The sequence below is a fragment of the Centroberyx gerrardi genome, chromosome 15, assembly GCF_048128805.1.
Source record: "Centroberyx gerrardi isolate f3 chromosome 15, fCenGer3.hap1.cur.20231027, whole genome shotgun sequence".
NCBI lineage: Eukaryota > Metazoa > Chordata > Actinopteri > Beryciformes > Berycidae > Centroberyx > Centroberyx gerrardi.
The window spans coordinates 8,710,256-8,730,038 of NC_136011.1; the positions used below are offsets into that span (position 1 = coordinate 8,710,256).

At 45.2% G+C, this 19,783-nt stretch overlaps 1 protein-coding gene across 1 annotated transcript in view; it reads left to right on the plus strand.

Annotated features, from left to right (window-relative positions):
* The window catches only part of wdr11 (WD repeat domain 11), a 53,263-nt gene extending 44,402 nt beyond the window's left edge, over positions 1–8,861 (plus strand). The window contains exons 24-29 of the mRNA XM_071922575.2: positions 1,706–1,801; positions 3,038–3,203; positions 3,767–3,864; positions 4,543–4,688; positions 5,481–5,560; positions 6,599–8,861. Of these exons, the coding sequence (XP_071778676.2) occupies positions 1,706–1,801; positions 3,038–3,203; positions 3,767–3,864; positions 4,543–4,688; positions 5,481–5,560; positions 6,599–6,801 (789 nt within the window). The 3' untranslated portion in view covers positions 6,802–8,861. The remainder of the gene's footprint in view (positions 1–1,705; positions 1,802–3,037; positions 3,204–3,766; positions 3,865–4,542; positions 4,689–5,480; positions 5,561–6,598) is intronic.
* Positions 8,862–19,783: the final 10,922 nt, after the last annotated feature.

A 19,783-nucleotide genomic window follows, 5' to 3' on the forward strand; every position in this document is an offset into this window, starting at 1 on the left:
GAATGAGAGGTTGGAAGAGTGCCGAGCCCTGATAAACAATGCAGCGAACCTTTTTTTTTTTTCTCCTCAAAGCTTTAATTATCGATTCGGCTCGCTCTGTAGAGTGTCAGAAAAGTTTCCTCAGAAGATGCTCATCGATTGGTCCTGCGCTGTAGTGTCTGCCTGCATCACTCTGCCGGTTGGCATGGCAGCCTCGCAGCCGAGTGAACGGAGACATCCGCCTGTTTGTTGCCTAGGTGACAGTGGAGGTTTTTAATCAAAGATCCGGTGTTTTTTCTTTTTTTTTTGTAGTCCTGATGAGCCCCACATTCTTTTGTGTTTTTGCCCAAATTTCCAGGACACAACAGCGAAAAAGAAAATGTGTCAAACTTCTACGGTTCTACTCTTCTAGGAATAATTGAAAAAGTGTGCCTAGTAATTAAAAAGTTCACCTTTTGTGTGTGTGAAGACAAGCGTTCCCTGGTTTCTGCTGGGTCCGGGCTTTATTCCCACAAGCCCGCATCGATATAGCCAAGCATGCAGAGGAAAGAACATTTCCCCTTTTTTGGATGGAACACAAATAACCATTAATGAGAAATGTCAAGTAGCTTTTAGTTTAGCATTGAGGACTGAAGTAGCAGAGCACAGTACAAATGGACCGTCGCATTTCAGTCATTAGAGGCCCTTTTATTGAAAAGTTTAAAATAAAAAATCTTTCCAGAGTGATTTTGAGACTCTTTTAGGGATTGCGTGCACCATTCTGTCCTCATGAAAGTTCTGTTCCCTGTTAATGAGGGGACATGCAGTGATCAGACAGCTAAGAGTTTCAAAGAGCCACCCAGACAGTCTGCAGCTGCATTTGTCTCCCGTCATAAAGCGGCGTCAACAGCAGCCAGACCGTAATAACTAAAACACAAGGCTCCAATACAGAGCAGCTCTAAAGTTACTAGACTCATTTGGCATCTCTGTGAGGATTTATGCCCATGGCTGTGACTCGGAGAAGACTTCATCATCACAAAGTACAAAACAAAGTAAATCTTTCTCCGTTAGATATAGATACACAAGCATGCACACGCACACACACATAAATAAAGTCTCCCTCTAACTCATTCTCTTCAACGCTGTTAACCATCTCTCCCTCTATCTCGTCTCTCTCTCATATCTTTTTCCCCCCAAACTGATGAGCTCCTGCGCTTCGGAAAATCTATCGCGTCGATCCGTAGACAATGCAGTTTCGACGTTTCGCAGCTCTCATTTGCTCGCCGAAATCACCGCGCGCACATGTTTGTTTTTTTTTAGTTCTGTCAAAAAATCGGATGTCCCATCAGGGGAACATGAAATGAAATCACGGAGAGAGCGCCGCCAAATAGGGAGGGCCACGTGGGAGGCTGTGGCACCCGAAACACTGCTGTAGATAACTCCTGAATATTTTAAAGACTGTATAATGACACTCTCCATCTCTGGTCTCTGTGTCCCTGTTATAATTGTCCTCCATCTCTTTCTCTCTTCCCATTCCCACCACTCCGCTTATACCCTTTTATGCCGGGCACACATTCTCTCTCTCTCTCTCTCTTAGACACACACACATGTACAAGCTTTGACCTCGTCTTTAATTGTTGGATTTATTTGTTTCGTCTCATTTTGAATTGCGTTTGAGTGTTCTTTCTGTAAAGCACTTTGTAATGAAAGGAAGTAAACTTGACTCTTTCCCTTTACTGGGCAACAGAAGTTCCAGTTGGACCGGGTTCACCTGCAGGAGGTGAAGCGCTCCAGTTATGAACACACTAAGAAATGTGCCGACCAGCTCCTCCTGCTGGGTCAGGTGAGTACTTCACTACCCATACTGCCCCCACACTCGTCTCCTAGACCTGTAAGGAGGATACAGATATATGCTGCATTCACATCATATGGGGAGAGACATTAGATATGAGTTCCGGTGGTAAATCCTACTTGGGAATTTGGGGTTTTGGCGATGGACCCCGATTTCTCCGGCTTCATGAAATCTGACATCAACAAGGAAAAGCCTGTGTAGGGAATAATCTATTAATTTCAAATAAAACAAACAAGATGACTGATATTCATCACGTGAGTCATTTTGTGATCACAACTAAAATGCCATGGCAGGACACCACTACTTGCTGGATGTTTTTGTTTGTGGCTGACATAACAATGGTTACTACACTGTAAAACATGACCTCGAATGTGTCACTCACTAATTGCATGTGTGTTAAGTGTGAACAAGCAGATCAGGAGCAGCCAAAAGTCTACATAAAACTTTAATCGTGGTGTCTTGACAACTTGACAACAAGTTTGAACGGGTGAACTCTTCCAAGTTCTTGCTTTTACCCATCAAGTCGTTTTGACAGATATCCCCATATGACATTGATTCAGCAGTACATGCAGGCCAGCATCCACACAAATACATGTGACACGCTCGCTATTCTAATCATCTCCTTCACTCACAGCTCCGGGACCATCTACTTAGCTCTGTCACGCACACACACACACACTCACACACAGACACTCTCCTCAGCTGTGCCTTGATTGCGTGTTGTGATAACAGTAAATAAGACACGTAGGCGTTGTGGAGCCTGATGGAGCAAGATGGGGGATGAGTGCTGCTTCTGTCCTCCCCGGCATCTCTGTGGGGAATGGAGTTGCCTCTCTCTCTCTCTGTCTCTCTCTCTCCATCTCTCTCTCTCTCGCTGTGATTCCCTCCCAGCGCCATCACTCCATCTCTAATCACAGGCTGCAATCAGCAGGCTCACTGACTTCTGAGGGAGTCGTTAGAGACCGGGTGTCGGAATGGCTGTGAAGTGCAGTCCTCTAATGGGCAGCCAGGCAGAGGCCGGCCTGCCTAGATTCCAGCGTGAACCTGGCCCTTCATCTGCAGCACGCAGGCATACCAGATGAAAAGCGAGATAATGACCATAACTTCTCCGCGCATTTCTCTCTCGTTCCATTCCCCCGTGTTTACCTGCCTGCGCTCCTGATGCCTCATTCCTCTCTCTACCTTCACGGCCCTCTCTTTGCTTTCTCATCCCTCTCTCGCTGTCAGACGGACCGGGCGGTGCAGTTACTGTTGGAGACGAGCGCCGACAACCCCAGCTACTACTGTGATTCGCTCAAGGCCTGCCTAGTGACCACCATCACCTCCTCAGGCCCCTCCCAGTCCACAATCAAACTGGTGGCCACCAACATGATTGCCAACGGCAAGCTAGCAGGTAGGGTTATGATAGTTATACCTTTGATAAACTCCTCTGCTGTCATTGTAAGATGAGTGTGGGCAGCATTCACTGTGCATCAGGGTGTCTGCAGGTCCTGAAAAAGCCTTAATTCAATTCAATTATCTAAACACCAGGCCTTAAAATGTCTTGGATACAGATAAATATAGTAATATATATTTTTTGTTTTAAGTCTTAGAAACTTAAAATCGCTTATATTGTGCTTCCTTGTTGTGCTGTTTTTGCTGATGAGAAACAGTCTACAGTTTTCATTTTTGCATTTATTTCAATTGAAGAATTGGTCTTATATTTCATTCTAACTGGCATTAAAAGGCTCTTGCCTGTTAGCTTGCAGACACTCTTGTGATCAATGGATTTGATACAGGAATAAGAATGTGGTTACTGCCATAAACCTTACAGAGTAGGAAAAAATCATCAGACTGGCAACTGGGCTCTGGCCAGAGCTAGCCAACCTTGGAAGTGATGAGCCATCAATCCTCCATCTCACATATGTTCAACCCCCCCCCCCCCCCCCCCTCCCCTCCTCTTTCCCTCTCTGTCAGAGGGAGTGCAGCTGTTATGTTTGATTGACAAGGCAGCGGATGCTTGCCGCTACTTGCAGACCTATGGGGAGTGGAACCGCGCTGCCTGGCTGGCCAAGGTAACTCAGCATGACAGCGTCCATCAGCAGGCAGCATCAGATACTGTGGAATGCTTCGAACTGAAACTCTGTGTGTGTGTGTTTGTGCGAGTGCTTGCATTTTGTTATTTACAGCAGTTGCGTGTTGTAAGGGAGATGTTTTTTTCTGTTGATAGTTTACAGCATTAAAACGTGATCACAAATAACAAGACAGCGCTAAGATATACAACAGTCCAAAGACAATAAAAATCCATATAGTATAATACGACAATACAAGTAAGAAAAATGGGGCCGGGGGGGATGGGTCTACCGTTTTTTATAGATTTTCTTGTATGTAATGATCTTTTATGAACTGATTTTGACCTCCCTCTTGTGGTACTTTTATGTTTCTTTCCTTGCTTTCACTGTTGATTTTATCTGTTTTGTTGTTTTTTACGGCTTTGCGACTGTGTTTTGAAAGGAGCTATATAAAAAATGTTTTTGTTACTATCATTATTATTTGCAGTAGTATTACGAGTATATCTGGGATGCTCAGCCAGCTTAGGGGCCCTGTGCAGAAGCAGGGTTACTCATATTCATACACTCACACCTGGGACCTGCCCAGCATTACCACGGTCTTGTACCGTTTGGCACTGAGCAGCCCCATTGAAGCAGTTGGGGGTTCAGTGCCTTGCATGCGTCTTGCTGTGTGTTTTCCAGGTGCGTCTGAACCCAGCAGAGAGCTCAGACGTGCTGAAGCGCTGGGCAGAGCACCTGTGCTCGCCCCAGGTCAACCAGAAGTCCAAGGCCATCCTGGTGCTGCTCTCCCTGGGCTGCTTTCACAAAGTGGGAGAGATGCTCCACAGGTAAGAACCAACTCTCTCTCTTTCTCTCTCTCTCTCTCTCTATGGTTCCCTCAAAGCCATCTTTCTACCATGTCTTAAAAAGTATGGAAAAACACAAAAAGCGGAAAAAAAACAAAAAGTCTGTAAACTCACCATCGCACTGCGCATTGTTCTCCGAGACAGACTGTGTGTATTATTATGGATCAGTAGTATTATCAGCCTATATAGTCAGACGCATACAACAACGAGTCATAGTTCTGCATTGTCTAAGAATTAAGGTCTTGCAAAGTATGGGATAAGAACCCTGTAGCTTTCTCACATGCATCCATCAAATCTCATTGTTGTGATTTCCTGAGTAAATTTTTTTTTTTTTTTAGCTTTCACTCTTTCATAGTGAATTTCATCTAACTTATTTGTCCTTTTTCTTGACCTTCCTGTTCCTTCAGTCACTTCTCCCTCCATCTAGAAGCATAAACGGTTGAGTCTTCTCATGTTGTTTTTTCTGAGCGCAGTGAAGGACACTTCACATGGTGTATGCTACAGTACGATCTGATCTGACCCAACATCTTTTGTCTCAGTATTGATCTGCCATAAGAGTCTATCTACCTGCCCTCCCTCTTGACAGCCTGTATTCTGAAATGCCTCTGGCAGCAAAAACTCCCGCAATGAATTAGAAAAGCATTGAGATGACAGGATTGATGTATGCTTTTGCATCTCAGACATTAAGACAGGGATGATGCCAGTTTCTGACAATAGCTCTCTCTTCCTCTCCCTCTGCCTCTGTCTTTCTCTTCCTCCCTCCATCTCCTGCAGTATGAGGTACTTTGATCGTGCCGCGCTCTTTATCGAAGCCTGTCTGAAGTATGGGGTGATGGAGGCCAACGACTCTTCCAATATCCTTTTCAGAAACCCATTACTGTCCCCCAAGGTCCATTCATAGCCTTCACAATGCTCCGCTGCTAACTCTTTCTATTTCTGCTGCAGACATGGAGTAGATAGCAGAGAGCTTTTACAACGCAGGTCAATTTAGCTGCTCCACAGAACACATTGTGCTACGTTTCCCATGCTCCCCGCACACTGAGTGAAATGGTGAAAAGCCCGCACACTACTCGCAAAAAGAGGACTTAAAAAGATAATTGCAAGATCATGCTTTCATAAAAAAGTGCAAATCGACCTTCCTCAGTACATGAACACCATTCAAAACAAACACATGAAGAGAATTTGGGTAAAGCTGTGGCTGGCTTCATCAGACAATGTAAAGTTAGCTAGGCTAGTAGTTTATAGTTAATATTTCTAGTATATGTTAAGTATGTAGTAATATATTAGTAATAGGTCAGTTTATATTCATTGAAGGACAGGGGCTCCCAGTGTTTTTAATTCCAAGCACCTTAAATAGGTTCCCATTATTACCATTAATATAACTTTTTAATATCACTCTTCTGCCTCACCTCACTGTAAACTGGGCTCTCATTGGCTCGGCTCTTGGAATGAATTTCTGATCCGCACACACTGCAGGACCCTGCAGATGTCTGGTCGTAAATATCAAACAGACTTGACCGTATCGACACGACTCAGATCAGTCTGCGAGTCGATCACTGTCCTTAAGATTGAATCTGTAAACCCCTCACACCACCAGATAATCTGTGCCCACCATCGGTCCCGACTAAAGCTCTGATCGATATTTCCCCTTTAATTATAGGGATGGGCTAATCCAGTGTAAATCAGCCCAACAATCCTCTAGTGTGCAGCAGTCATAAGTTAGCCCACCCAGCCAGTTGAAGAGCATCAAATTAAATGTTAGAATATTTTATTGTGCTGCTGTTTCTTATGTCCCATGAGGCATGCAAGGGCTTTTTGAGTTGAAGTTGCCTACAGTGTGTGACCCATATGTCATGTCTCATCCAGTAGTTCTCCTTGACATGCGTTTGCACATAAGCTTATCGGGGCTGCGTTCGTGGACTATGCACGGCTGCTGCGCTCGCTGGGCCTGAGGGAGGGCGCCGCTCTGTGGGCCTCGCGGGCCGGCAGCGCCGGAGAGCAGCTGATGGAGGAGCTGTTCCAGGGAGAGGGTGCCGCGCAGGAGGTCACGCCCGGCGAGGAGGACGTGGAGCTGGGCCAGGAGAGCACCGAGTGACCTCGAGGAGCGGAGGTTCGGGGGAGAGCGGATGAGGTGCTCTTTGATGCGGGTCAAGGGTCAGCTAATCCTTCTTTGCAATCCTCAACCTAGCCATTGTGAAGGAAAATGTAAAATTGACTTTGTGTCAGTATCCAGGGGCAACATGATCCTCATCTCACCATCACGAGAGGAAGAGAGGGATGAGGAGTTTCCTCCATGCTGAATTGTCAGTCTGTCACTGGAGTCTGCCTGTGTCTGTGGCTATGAGTTTGACGTTTCTTGACGTTTGATATGACCAGTGTGTGTTTGTGTGCGTGTGTGTATGCACGTTCTCTCCCCGGTAATGGCCCCAAATGAAAAAGACGTGTTCTTCTCATTCCCTCAGTAAATGGAGTAATGCTCATCGCTGTTATTTGGCATACCTGGATATGGGTCTGTGTTTCTTGTTGGTTTATGGATTTAAACTCATTTGACATTTTGAATGGTCTTTCGTTACGCTTTATTTTGTGTGCCTGTTTTATTTTTTTTAAGAATTTCAAAGTACTGTGCTAGCTCTATAGGTCTAGACTTAACTTAATTTGCCTTTTTGCTGCTGAGCTGAAATGTGGCACAATGAATTTATCCCCAAATATTTTCCCTCCATTATGTAAATGCACACCCTTTATGAAAGGCTTGCATCACCACTAGCCTATTCCATGACTGAATTCCAAAAGTTTTTTGCACTTTTAATTTAACCAAATGCACCATTTTATTTGAATGATAACTTTGGTTCAGTGGCCGTCCTTATAACTGAGACACAAATCAGAATAATGCTGCAGACAGAGAGGCACACAGTGGACCAGACATTTGATCTACAGTAGGCAGTACTGTATAATTGACTGACCAAAGCCTGGTACTGCACAAGGCTCTGCAGCCATAACTCTGGGGAGGTGAGAAATAGTTAGCCAGGCCTCCCTGCACTTATTAGAAACTATATAATCTCCTCCACACAGGGGAGAGGAATTTGACCACTGCCACCTAAGTGATACCATTTCATTTGCTTATGTGTGACATGTTTTTTTCAGTTTAATTAAATAGATGCTTGTTAAAAAATACAAATGAAATTGTGATTTTACTGATTTTTCTGAAGACATTAGAGAATACATGTGTTCTGTATTCTCTGATGTTTGTATAATGAGGGTATTCTCTGGTGTGTGTATTACAACAACTGTCAAAATGTATTGTAACTCCTGTTTATCAGACCACTGATCTATCATTCACATACCAAAAATAATCTGCGGCGGTCACTATCGCTCACCACAGTTACAAACCTGACACACAATTTAGAAAACAATTGTTTAGTTGTCGTTAAGTTTTGTTCTGCCTCGTCTTAATTTCCATAGAAGATCAAAACTATCTGTTGGACAATGTGAATGACATTTTGTGCACAGTGACGGTGTGTTTAATTGCATTGTAACATGTTTAGTTGTTGAAGCGAGATAGTAACCTCATCCATGGGACCTTTGGTGTGTTATTGTGTTTCAGAAACACGTCAGTGCTGTTTGTCTTCTCTGTAACACTGTTGACCCCAGGCAGTGTCACTATGGCAACCCAGGCCTATTTTAGGGGACTACATGTATTTCCCATAGATCCATTTCACATCACCTCACCAACGTTGGATCTCATTGAGGGCTGGCATAGAGTCATACTACCCAGCTGCTAATCTGCTGAAGTATACCTGATGCTGTATATCCACCTCCAATCATCATATCATGCAGTCTTGTGGAAGCAATATGTACTGTACTCCCTCTTAATGATTAGTCACTAGAGTTTGATTAACACTTGCTGCTTTGCTTTGTACTTAACATGTAGGTGATGTCTACAGAACAATGCTGTTGAAAGGTTCAATCATATAGTAGAGAGAAGAGACATGCCTTTTATGTTTTGAGAGAAGACAACAAATCATTGTAACGGTGTCAAAAAATGAACAGTTTAGTCTTTTTTCAATGTTCTTTGTTTACACAGTGACCCTTATGCTTTAAGCTTTATAAATATTACAGAAAAAAAGATATGTATATGTATATATGGATAGCAATAAAATCGAGATTATCAACTATACACTGTCAGTGTGTTGTTTTGTATCAGAGCATCTTGACACAAGAGGGCGCTCTTACTCTTAGACAGGAGAGGGGGAGGCAAAGTGGCTGCGGATCGCTCTTAAAAGGGCTTGGCTATTAAGTGGCAAGCACTTTAAGAAAGACTCCCTGTATCAAGTGTCCTTTGGAGTTATGCTCTTTTAATTTCAACCCAGGTAGATTGAATTTGAATAGTGATTCATTTATCAAACTGTCTAAAAGGGGAATTGGTTCCTGCGTGAGCTGCTCCCGCAATGAATTACCTCTTTCCTGCCCGGTGGGAGGGCCAACAGCTGGCTTCAGCCCACTGCCCAGGTCTAACCGTTTCCCCCTTTATTTGCCTCAGATTTATTCATTGACGTGTATTCTGTTTCTTCTCTCTCCTGCAAAAGCTAGAGCACAAAGAGGGGAAAAACAGTCTGAAACAGAGGGCCACACAAATGGCTTGATTGTGTTCCTTTTAATGGCTTAATGAATGACTGCCGGAGAGCAGATCCAGCCGTTACAGCCAGGCCATCAGTATGCAGGGCTTGACTACAGGAATTCTATTCTCTCCCTTTAGTTATACAGTACCTCCCTGCTAGCCAAATGGCTCTGTGTTACCTCTCATCCAGCCATCCCCACTGTTCCCTCTTCCACTTTGGATGTGCTTCATCCCCCTATTTCTATCCCACTCCCCTTTTCTTATACCTAAGGAAAACTGGGAGACACCGTGCCAACTCACGTTCCTGCTGCACTCCGCCTTCAATTGGATGTGGGGTTTTTTTTGTTTTTTTTTGGTCTACACTCGTTTCCTGGAAGACTTGTTTCCATCTGCTCCTTGGCTTTCACCTCTCACTACCCCTCCTGCAAAGATAAGATTCAAAGTACTTTCAAAAACACAAGATTAAGTGCGTTTGGATCCTGAGTTGTGAGGACCACTTGTTATGTTAATGTGAGGCAGTTGGGAATCACTGGCCTCCACTGTTTCATGCTTCATACAGCGAGAACAGCCGGTTCAAAATCAATCATGTACGGTAATCTCGCAGTTACGCATTCTCAATCATCTGTATAAGTAGCCATCAAACCGGCCCCCCCGTCTGTGGCAAGCAGGGGCACAGCCAACACTACCCAGTCTGTGTGGTAAAGACACTTAGTACAGCAGGTCATCCAGTTCCCATGAGCACATTCTCCTCCGGTGCTGACAGATAGCTTTATCCAGGATGGGCAGGTCTAAGCCTGCTCCCACAACTTGCTGAAAACCCACTCTCTCCTCCTCTGAGTTGGTGTTTGATGTTTTCCAGTCTGTTTTTCCCCTCCCAACGGTTACCATTGAGATCATTCCTCATTTTCTCTGTAATTATCCCACCTTCCATTGTTTTTGTTCAACGCCCTCCCCAAACATTTGAACCTCTGGAGCGTTCTCGCCCCTGGTAGTGGAATGAGTTTTGGTGGATCGATGAGGATAATCAATTTTCCAAGAAATTTGTCTTATGACTAAATGGCATATTGATAGTGTTTATTGTTTCGCTTTTGTTTGTCATGTGTAGTCAAGCGCATTCACATGTTGTCCTCAGGGTTGACCTGCATCTTAGGATGTTTCTCATCCTCTTTAGCCCAAATTAAAATCAATCCATCTTCTGCTCATGGACATAGTTATGGCTCGCTCTCCTCACCTTTCTCCACACATTTCCTTATCCCCAGTCTCCTCCGCAGGGAACCTGATCCACACGTGTAAAGGTCATATCCGTTTCTCACACTCCGTCGCTCTCGCCCCCACACCCCCTCCCCTCGCCCACATCTGGGGGTATCGTCTGGCATGGCAGGAAACCAGGACCCACAGGCCTGATCTCGTCTGATACCCGCAACCAGCCGCTCTTCGGATTGGTTGGCGTCGCTGTCCCTCACTCCGCTCACCCTCTGCTATTGGTGGAGGCCCGGCCGCCCCCGGCGTTCGCTGCCTCTGGTTGGCCGTGCGGCGCTGCGAGGCCTCGCTGGGGGCTGCAGGTGATGTTTATGTTGAAGGTATTCAGGCCCCCAGCGTTATCTGATTCCATTTAGATGAATGTCACAGTGCTCAGCAGACCGTGGCCTCACCTCGCCGCAGCGCCACACTGCTCCTATTTAAGAAAGCCTTGACAGGGAGAGAGAGAGAGTGGGGGGACGAGGGCGAGACGGGGGCAGCATAGGGGAACAACAGGATCTCTGGAACATTACCACGCGATGACATACTGTTATCGACTCCCGGTAATGACTTGTGGACAGGATAATCTTTTAAAAAGCTTGTGCCGTGTCTAAAACAGCTCTTTTGTGGCTTCCACGCCTGCATGTTGCGGTCGGGCCTGTTATTTACCAAAGCACGGGGGAATCAATGTGCACATTGTGTCAGGAGCGTGGAGCTGCCTCTGTCAATTACTGTAGTGCGCTCTGCAGCTCCTACACGGGCTTTTACATGATTCTACACTGCTAATCCCCACAGAATCATCACTGTATGTGTGAGAGAGAGAGAGACAAATGGTGAGCTAACAAGGTTAAGACTCCCACAGACAGCAGGATGTGCAGACTTCATCGGACCGGACTGACAGACTATTGCACCAGGGGAAATTTCCAGATAGGGAGTTAGGAGCTTTTATCACCTCTGATGATGCTAATGCCATGTAGAATAGGGGATCCTCACTGCTCTGTCAACAGGCCAGACAGACTCACCGCTGACAGTTCCCCCCCCACCCCAACTCTTCTCGCTTACTGAGCTTACACCACCGCCAGACGCCTCAGGGTGACTGTGTGTGTGTGTGGACATGCGTGCCTTTATGTGCAAACAACAAATTGACACAGAGGGATCCCATTAAGGACCGTGAAATGAATTAATAACAAGCACACAATAAGGTGGAGAGAGACAGCCATACAAGAGAGAGATAAGGAACAAGAGAGGGGAGGTCCAATATGAACAAACAGTTAAAACTAAACTGCCGTTAAGCTCGTCGGGGAGGGGGAACGGGGAAAGGCGGGCATATTATGTGCAGACACGAGATTGAGGATGTAGGGAATCCAAAATCTCTTCACAGGAGAGGGATAAAAGCGAAACATAAAAGTGATTGACTGGCTGCTCGCTGTTGTGCGGCTCCCAAAATGTGTTTTATTAAACAAACTGAATGTTTCAACTAACCGAACACGCTCTTCATCAGACAGCCATCAATTGCATTTTATGTGACGCATGCTTCCCCGCCCGCTTAGGACTTCAGCAGTGCCACGTGGGGAGGGAGGGTGTGTGTTGCAGAGGCTGGCCATGAGGTAATAGAGATGCCACAGATGCCCCTACTAGAGAGAGCCCCCCCCCCCCGGGCTAATTGCCACTGTCCTTTGGGAGATTAGAGCAGGGGAAGGCAGGGATGATTATGAAGGAAATGGCCTGTTATGAGGTGCTGTGAGCGCGGCCAGCGAGGCCCAGGGCAGGAGAGACGGGGGTATTCCCTTTCAGCGCTGGACGCTGGGAGCCAGAGGAGATTGTAAAGGATACCGGTGCTGCAGCTGACCCATTTCCTGTGTTGTTGGTTGTGTACATGTGCATGTGTGTGTTTGTCTGGATGTGTACAACCATGCGTGAGCGGAGTAGTAGTCGCACATGTGTCTGTGTATTCGTGAATATGTGCTGAGTGTGTGTACGTGTACAGTAACGAGCTGCACCGGCCTCTTTCCTGTGCTGGTGCAGAGTGAGTATCCTGCGGCGCGGGGGTCTCTTGTGGAGCAGCGTGTTTTTGTTTCTAGTCAAGCGGAGTATGTGTGCTTCCCCTCCGTGCGGCCCGAACCGGACGCATCGGGGGCCGCGTGCGAGAGCGGGACCCCGGGGGACGCTGGAGGCTCAGGAGTGGCAGGCTGTTGTGCTGCGGCCCGGTGCAGGCCTTCACTCCTGGGGATAAGCACGTGCTACGCTGCCAACAGGGAACCGGGTCCAGACCCGGCCTTTCTCCCATGGTTTTCAAAGGAAAACATCCCCCACGCAATAAATTTGAGGTGGCAATCAATCACAGCCTAGTCATATCTACAGTACAGGGTATTGCTTATGGCTGTGGAATTCTTGGACCAGATCTATATTTTTATTCCACTGGGGGGCAGCAGAGGTCTGGAGATAAGAGGTGTGAGGGCTATGAATGTGAGTTTGTTCCATCCAGCCCCAATCACACATGCAGTACTCCTTAACTGTGAGTTTGGAGGGCATGAGGCTACCTCAGACCCACTATCAAATCTACTGCATATAGACTAGGAGTTAGAATAGCTTGTATTGTTTTGGAGAATAGTTAAGATGATACAATTAAATTATTTCATTCCAATCAGTTATAGAAGTTTTTTTTTGGGGTTTTTTTTAAATATCTGCAGATTAAGGGCCACAATGGAAACAAGTCAGTGTAATGCGTAAGCCTCATTAATATAATGCAGTTTTGGCAAATTGTATTTTTATTCATCACATAAATTCAATCAATCAATCAAGTCACTATGAGTTTTTTTGTTTTTTGTTTTGCTTTTTTCCCAGGATACTAAGTAGGCTACAGAATCTGTGTCCGAATCCCACTGAAAGGAGTCACATTCCAGTGTGTCTGCTGTGTGTTTCTCAGTGGCTGAGGTGTGTGTTAGTGGGTCATGGAGTAAGAGAGCCATACAGAGGCTGCAGGTCCATTTCATAACAGCCTGCTGTGTTTGTGCATGGCGGCGCCATGTTCCCTCTATCAGCGAGACAATCTGACACCAGCGCTACTGCACATTGCCTAATCTGGGAATCAGTGTGAAGCAGCTAGCCCTTATAGCCACAGCTCACGTAGCTCTCCGTGCGGTGAATCACACACACACACGCACACACACACACACACACACTTTGTCTCCAGGTATGCCAAGCCAACACTTGTGATAAATATTTGGAGGTCACTATTCACAGACTCTTTTGCTTGATCTCTTTGATGGGACTTTGAGTGCTATTTGATGCAACACAGCTGGGGAAGTGCTGGCACACTGGAAATGTATTACATCAGACCAGACAGAAGTCTAATCGACTGGGAGAAGAAAGAGAGGCGGGCAAAGAGTGAGGGGAAAGATTGAAAGGTTAGAGTGATGAGGAGACAGAGTGGAGGGAATAGCAGGATGACAGAGAAGAGAAGTGGAAGGAGGGGTGGATGCAGGAGAGAGGGCTGCAGGGAGGGGCAGGGTGCTGACAGTGTCTTGTTGGAGTTATGTAGATGTAATCCCCTCTGATGGGCAGGTCAAGCTGCCTGGTGAACGCTGACGCACAGGGCAGCCGTGAGAGTGCATATGCACACACACATTACACACGCAGGCATGTGCAAGAGCCTCGTGTGTGTGTGTGTGTGTGTGTGTGTGCATGTGTGTCTGTTGAGCCCCTTGTTGCAATCTGGCACGGCTCATGAAAGGGGGGAACAAAGGGTAGATTTTCTTTTTCTTTAAGCTGTGAGGGCAGGCCTGCAGAGGAAAGAGAGATGGATCTTCTCCAAATGCCACCGTGGGCGCACTAATGCCTGCTTTGTTCGCCACGCTAATTCTATTATGGTAATGGAGGATGAATCCCAGCTTTCTTTCCCTCCTTGCTCCATCCCATTTCCAAGTCTCCTGTCCCCACCCCTCCGCCACAGAGCTTCCGGCACAACAACACAACAGTTAAATGGCCCCTAGAGGCCCCTGGGAGATTAGAGGCATAGATGTGCTGAGTGGTGAAATAGCTCCTGTATCACTGATGTTTATCTATGTCTCAAGTAGTTTAAATTGGATTTGTCATGACAGCCTTGTGAGTTCTCATTCTTCGGAGTTATCAATAGGTCATTGTTCAGAAAACAGCAGAAGATGAGATAATGATATAATAATCATGTTTCGCCTCACTGAGGCAAACAACAGGGCGAAAATAATATGAGGCTCGACCCGTAGGCCATGCTATGACTGGGTACAAATCCGGTAGTGTCCAGTCCACTGGGACTGTGGACTGGCCTGTCTCTGCTTTGGGCCACAGTCCATGGCTTTACCCAGCAGCTCTTAGAAAGCCCCTAATCCCCCCCCCCCCAGCCTGGGAACAACTCCAACTCGCAGTCCCTTAAAACGTCTTGGTTTGTGCATTATTAGATGCTATGAATTACACTGAGGGACATATGTAAGGAAAACATGACAACTGGCAAACACAGCAGTGATAAATCTGAAATAATGAAACAGAGCTCTAAGTGGAACCAGGAGGGCTTCAGTGACCCAGAATCGGGGTAACCTGATAGGCCTGCGGAGCTGCTGGAGGCAGGGCCGCTAGTAAAGCCCAGCTGGACCTGCGGGTACCTAACCCCGGCACAATGTGGAGCTCATTGGAGCCCTGGGAGATCCGAGGCAGGTCACATTCCTGGCCTTCACACCGACCCTGGGAGAGATGGAGTTAGAGCGGCAGGACTGCTACAAATAGACAGGGTGTTTCTGAAAGAAATGGTCTTGAAGTTGGTATGACCTTTGCCAGTCATATTATCTCTTCATCTTTATTCTTTAGACTTAATCTCATTCTTTGATCAAGCTCCATGAAGTCTTATGGTCTTATGAAGTGTGTAAGTGATGGCAAGTAGAGGTTGAGCTAACTAATGGCAAGCTGCTTAGCTTTGGAATCTGATAAGTTATTGCCCCAGACGGTACGAATAAATTACTTAAGCAAGAAAAATGCCCCTGCTTTCTTCACATGTACAATTCTCATACTCTCATCCATTCATTCATCCATACACAGGAAAGCCAGGTAAAGACTTATTTTTCCCACGCCACAGCCAAGCGCATTATGAGGCAAATTCAGGTCAGGCAGGCAGTCAGTCAGTCAATCAGGTAACGTTTCGTGAGATGTCGCTTCGTGAGAGGGCGTCTTTGACTAAGAGGTGGCCTCTCGCCTATGGGCTAAATACCACATTCAGTCTCATACACTGATAATGCCATATTGGATCTCACACAGAGCCACAGTCTTCGCCGTCAATTTACAGACTTCTATCTTCTTCTGTCCTGCAAACATTAACATTATTACCTGTGGTATGTCATGTTGGTGGAATAGGTAATTTAACCGATAAACGTGTCGCGCTAGCCGAGCGTTGCTCCCACACTGAGCCCCACTCTCTGCCGCTAATTTAAATACATCCACGTCTCCCGTTGGCCTATAAGCTTTAACATTAGGCAACGTTATCACCTGTGGTGTTTAAGTGACGTTAGTGGAATTATTTAATGATGACCGAGTCGTAATGCTTCAGTGCACTGAATTGAATTGAACATACGCGCCGTGGGTCTGTACAGGACAGTGCTTTTTTTATTGTAATAAATAATTCTAATAAATATATTTATTATATATTTATTATATTATATATATATATACACACATATATATATATATATGTATATATATATATATATATATATATAAGCTTTAGCATATATATAAGAGCTTTAGCATGACGTGAAGGTTTTTCATGGGCTCTGCCTTACAAAAACAAAACTACTACATAATAAGCAGCCCACCAGCGACTCTGATACAGATAACGGACTGACTTGGCTACCAACCCTGACTTGGACAGAGACTGTGGACGAGACAATAACTAGCCACCAACCCACTCTCGGCATCCATTGCCCGACCGTCCTGGTAGGGGGATCCCTCTCTGAGCAGCTCTACCCAAGGTTTCCTCCATTCCTAACTGGAAGTTCTTCCTTGTCCTCAGGGAAGGTCTAAGGTTGGATGGGGTGCCGTTTTCATTTATTGTTTCATCATGTGGGTGTTGTGAAGCCCTTTTTTCCGCTGCTCAAGTCCTCTTCTGCAAGACTGCCCAAAAGGGTCAGACCAGCCGGCGTGTATGTTTACTTACCTTACTCACTTACTTACTAGCCCATGCCTGTAAATACCAGTGCTGCTGAAGGCTCCTTTTTGCATGATATCTTCAGAATACTGATCTGCATTAGTAGTAGCTGTATGCATAGCTTCCATTGCCTTAGCACCCTTTCAAACAATAAATAAAACATATAGTTGGTGCCATCATTAACAGCTGACCAGTATAGACAAACACTTCTGCAATTTCTTGAGTTGCTTCGCAAAAAAAGTAGTAGTGATTGTGTGTGACAGGGTACAAGATGGCAAATTGATGGCTTGCTAAAGGCAGCGTGAATGGGTTTGAAACTACTAATGCCCATTTCCAATGCTGCCTTTTTGCCGGCTTCTCTGTTTGATAGGGGCTTATGGCAGAAGTAAAACCATAGCAACCAGTATCAATATCAACAGCAGACATGGCGGACACACTGGAATTATGTCTGTCTTTGGAGCTGTTATTGCAATGACTTGCCACTTTTGTTCCATTTAGGAACAAGGAACAATGAACAAAACTAATGCAGTGAGAAAAGCATGTAAGAATGTTTATACAAGGGCTACACAGGCTAGGCTAGACAAACATACTGGATACTCAAATCCTCTTAACCACTTCTGTATGTTTTTATTCCCACAACAAATACATTTAAATAAATTTGAAACCTTAATTTGACTGATTGTTGTTCCTTATAGAAACTAAAATAAGACATTAATATTTGCTAAAAATCGTCTTCAAATACTTTTTTCATTTCATGGGAGCAACTTTATCACAATTGTACCAGCTTGAGATTTTTAACAGTGTAGGCCTACACATTCGTACACAAGTGCAGTTCCAACCCCAAGTTAGTTAGTTAGTTTGGGAATCTTTCATTAATCAATCATTGTCAGAACACAGTACGGTACGGTACTCACTGCCTCACATATACGGTACGGTACTGCCTCACATATGAGTAATTGAGTTGGTAACATCTAGCTAACCAGCTATGGTATTTCTCCAAGACCTGCAAAACATTTGATTAGAAACAAGTCCGGTTGTTGACATTGTGCTGGTTAGCTAGCTTACATGCAGTGGTTCGTCTACTAGCTTGACTTCTCTACTAGCATGATATATCGAGATAAAGCAGCATTAGATCAATTTTGTTGGGTGAAACACATCGCCCGCTTGCTCCAAAACGATTGTTTTTTTTATGTGTGACCCTTAAATGAAACATGGACATGAAGAAAAGTCTAAGGTTAGTGTGATCGCTAACATTAGCTAACAATTGGCATCATTTCGCCATCTTTGTGCATATCCGCCTCTGACTCTGGTTGCGGAATGATCATTTTGGCTGTAGGTGACTTAGATAGGTACAGAAGTGGATATAAACCTTTTACTTCTGCCCCTTAAGTGCACAGGGGGACGAGGAGGACTGCTTCCTTGCAGAAGAGGAGCCCAAAAGACTGCTTGCTGACAAACCCAAACTTTTTGCAGACAAGTCAGCAGCTGGACGGCTGGGTAGAGACGTGAAGAGGGGTAGGGGCGATCTGTCTGCCATGTTTCACCTGCCACTGAGGCTGACGCAGCCGGCCACTAAACCACAGCTACCATGCTAGCTGTGTTTTTCCCCCCCAGTTCTTATTTACAAATATGAAAACCAGCTATCTAGAAAAATATGCCATGTAGCCTCAATCTCAAAAGTTTTGAATGCAAAGGGTAAAAGCATAACACGTCTTTGCAAATACATTTGCATTTGAAGTCAACGTGCCTTTCGTTAACTCACCTGACCAGCTCGCATCGTCGAACTTGCAAGTGACTGATCTCACCGGTGGCGCATGCGTTGGAGGCCGAAGGGATTACTTGTAGTGTTGATGCGCAAGGAAAAATAGTTCCTATAAAGGCAACTCGAGAAAATGCTGGAATAAAACATAAACCTATTTTAGCCTCTATATTGGCCATATACATGATAGCATACTGCGTTTATAATAATTACCTTTGCGCTTCATGGGTAATGTAATGTTACAAAATTATATCGTTTTAATTTTATACAGTGTTTATTCGGTTTCATCACTGTGAAACAACTTTTCCTCGAAATCACCATTCCGCTAAGATTAATGTTGTCATGTCGGCAAATGGTCGAAATAAAGTCACATTGTGACTCGACGTCTATTAGACTTGTTGGCCTCAACGCAGGTTGAGAAAATGTTTGCTGGGTTTGGTTAATGACAAGTTGTCATGACAGAGATATCTAGAACAGTGGCAACTTTGCATTGAAAGTGTCACTATCAACCGAATGACACTTATGACAACAGTTGTAAACATTCATAAAGTTTAATTAATGTTCATGTCAGTTGTCATGACATAGTTATGACAGTGTTATGTCAGCCTTATTCACCCCCCTACAAATAAAGAGTTACCAATATGATGGTTGTAATCATTCAGTCAGGCAGTCATCTGTCGCTTTGTGAGTTGATCCTCTAGAGGGCGTCTTTGACTGCGAGATGCAGTGTTTCCCATACACAGGCACAAAATCAAAAGTTGGTCAATGTATAGAAATTGATCTAAATCGATCTCTGATGTGCCTGATGTGCGCATCATGTCATGTTTGCCGCGGAGAAGCACAGAGCAGACCAGCAGCGCTGTATTCAATCCAGAGTCTCCTGCTGTGAAAACAAAAGTGAAACTTAACATTCCACAATTTGCTCCAAACTCACCTGTGCTAGTAACGGGATTTGTAGACAGTAACACGTCTTCTGCTGCCCTACAAACTTTAATGGTAGGTAACATGATTACCTTGTGGTATTTAAGTACCATTATGGAATTAGGTAATTGAACCGTGTCGCAGTGCTTTAGTGCATAGCATTGATCACACGCGCCGTGGGTCTGTACAGGATCTGCTTGTTTTTTCCCACAAGTGTGTACAAATGATGTGTGATAACTCAGGGCTGCCCTACTGTAATTCCCTTTGTGTGTCACGGCTGTGAGTGTGTGTGTGTGTGAGGGGCCTCACTACTGTGCAGCTATAAAGGGCAGGCAGCCTCTGCACATGAGAGATGGAGCCCTGGCCCAGAGTGAAGC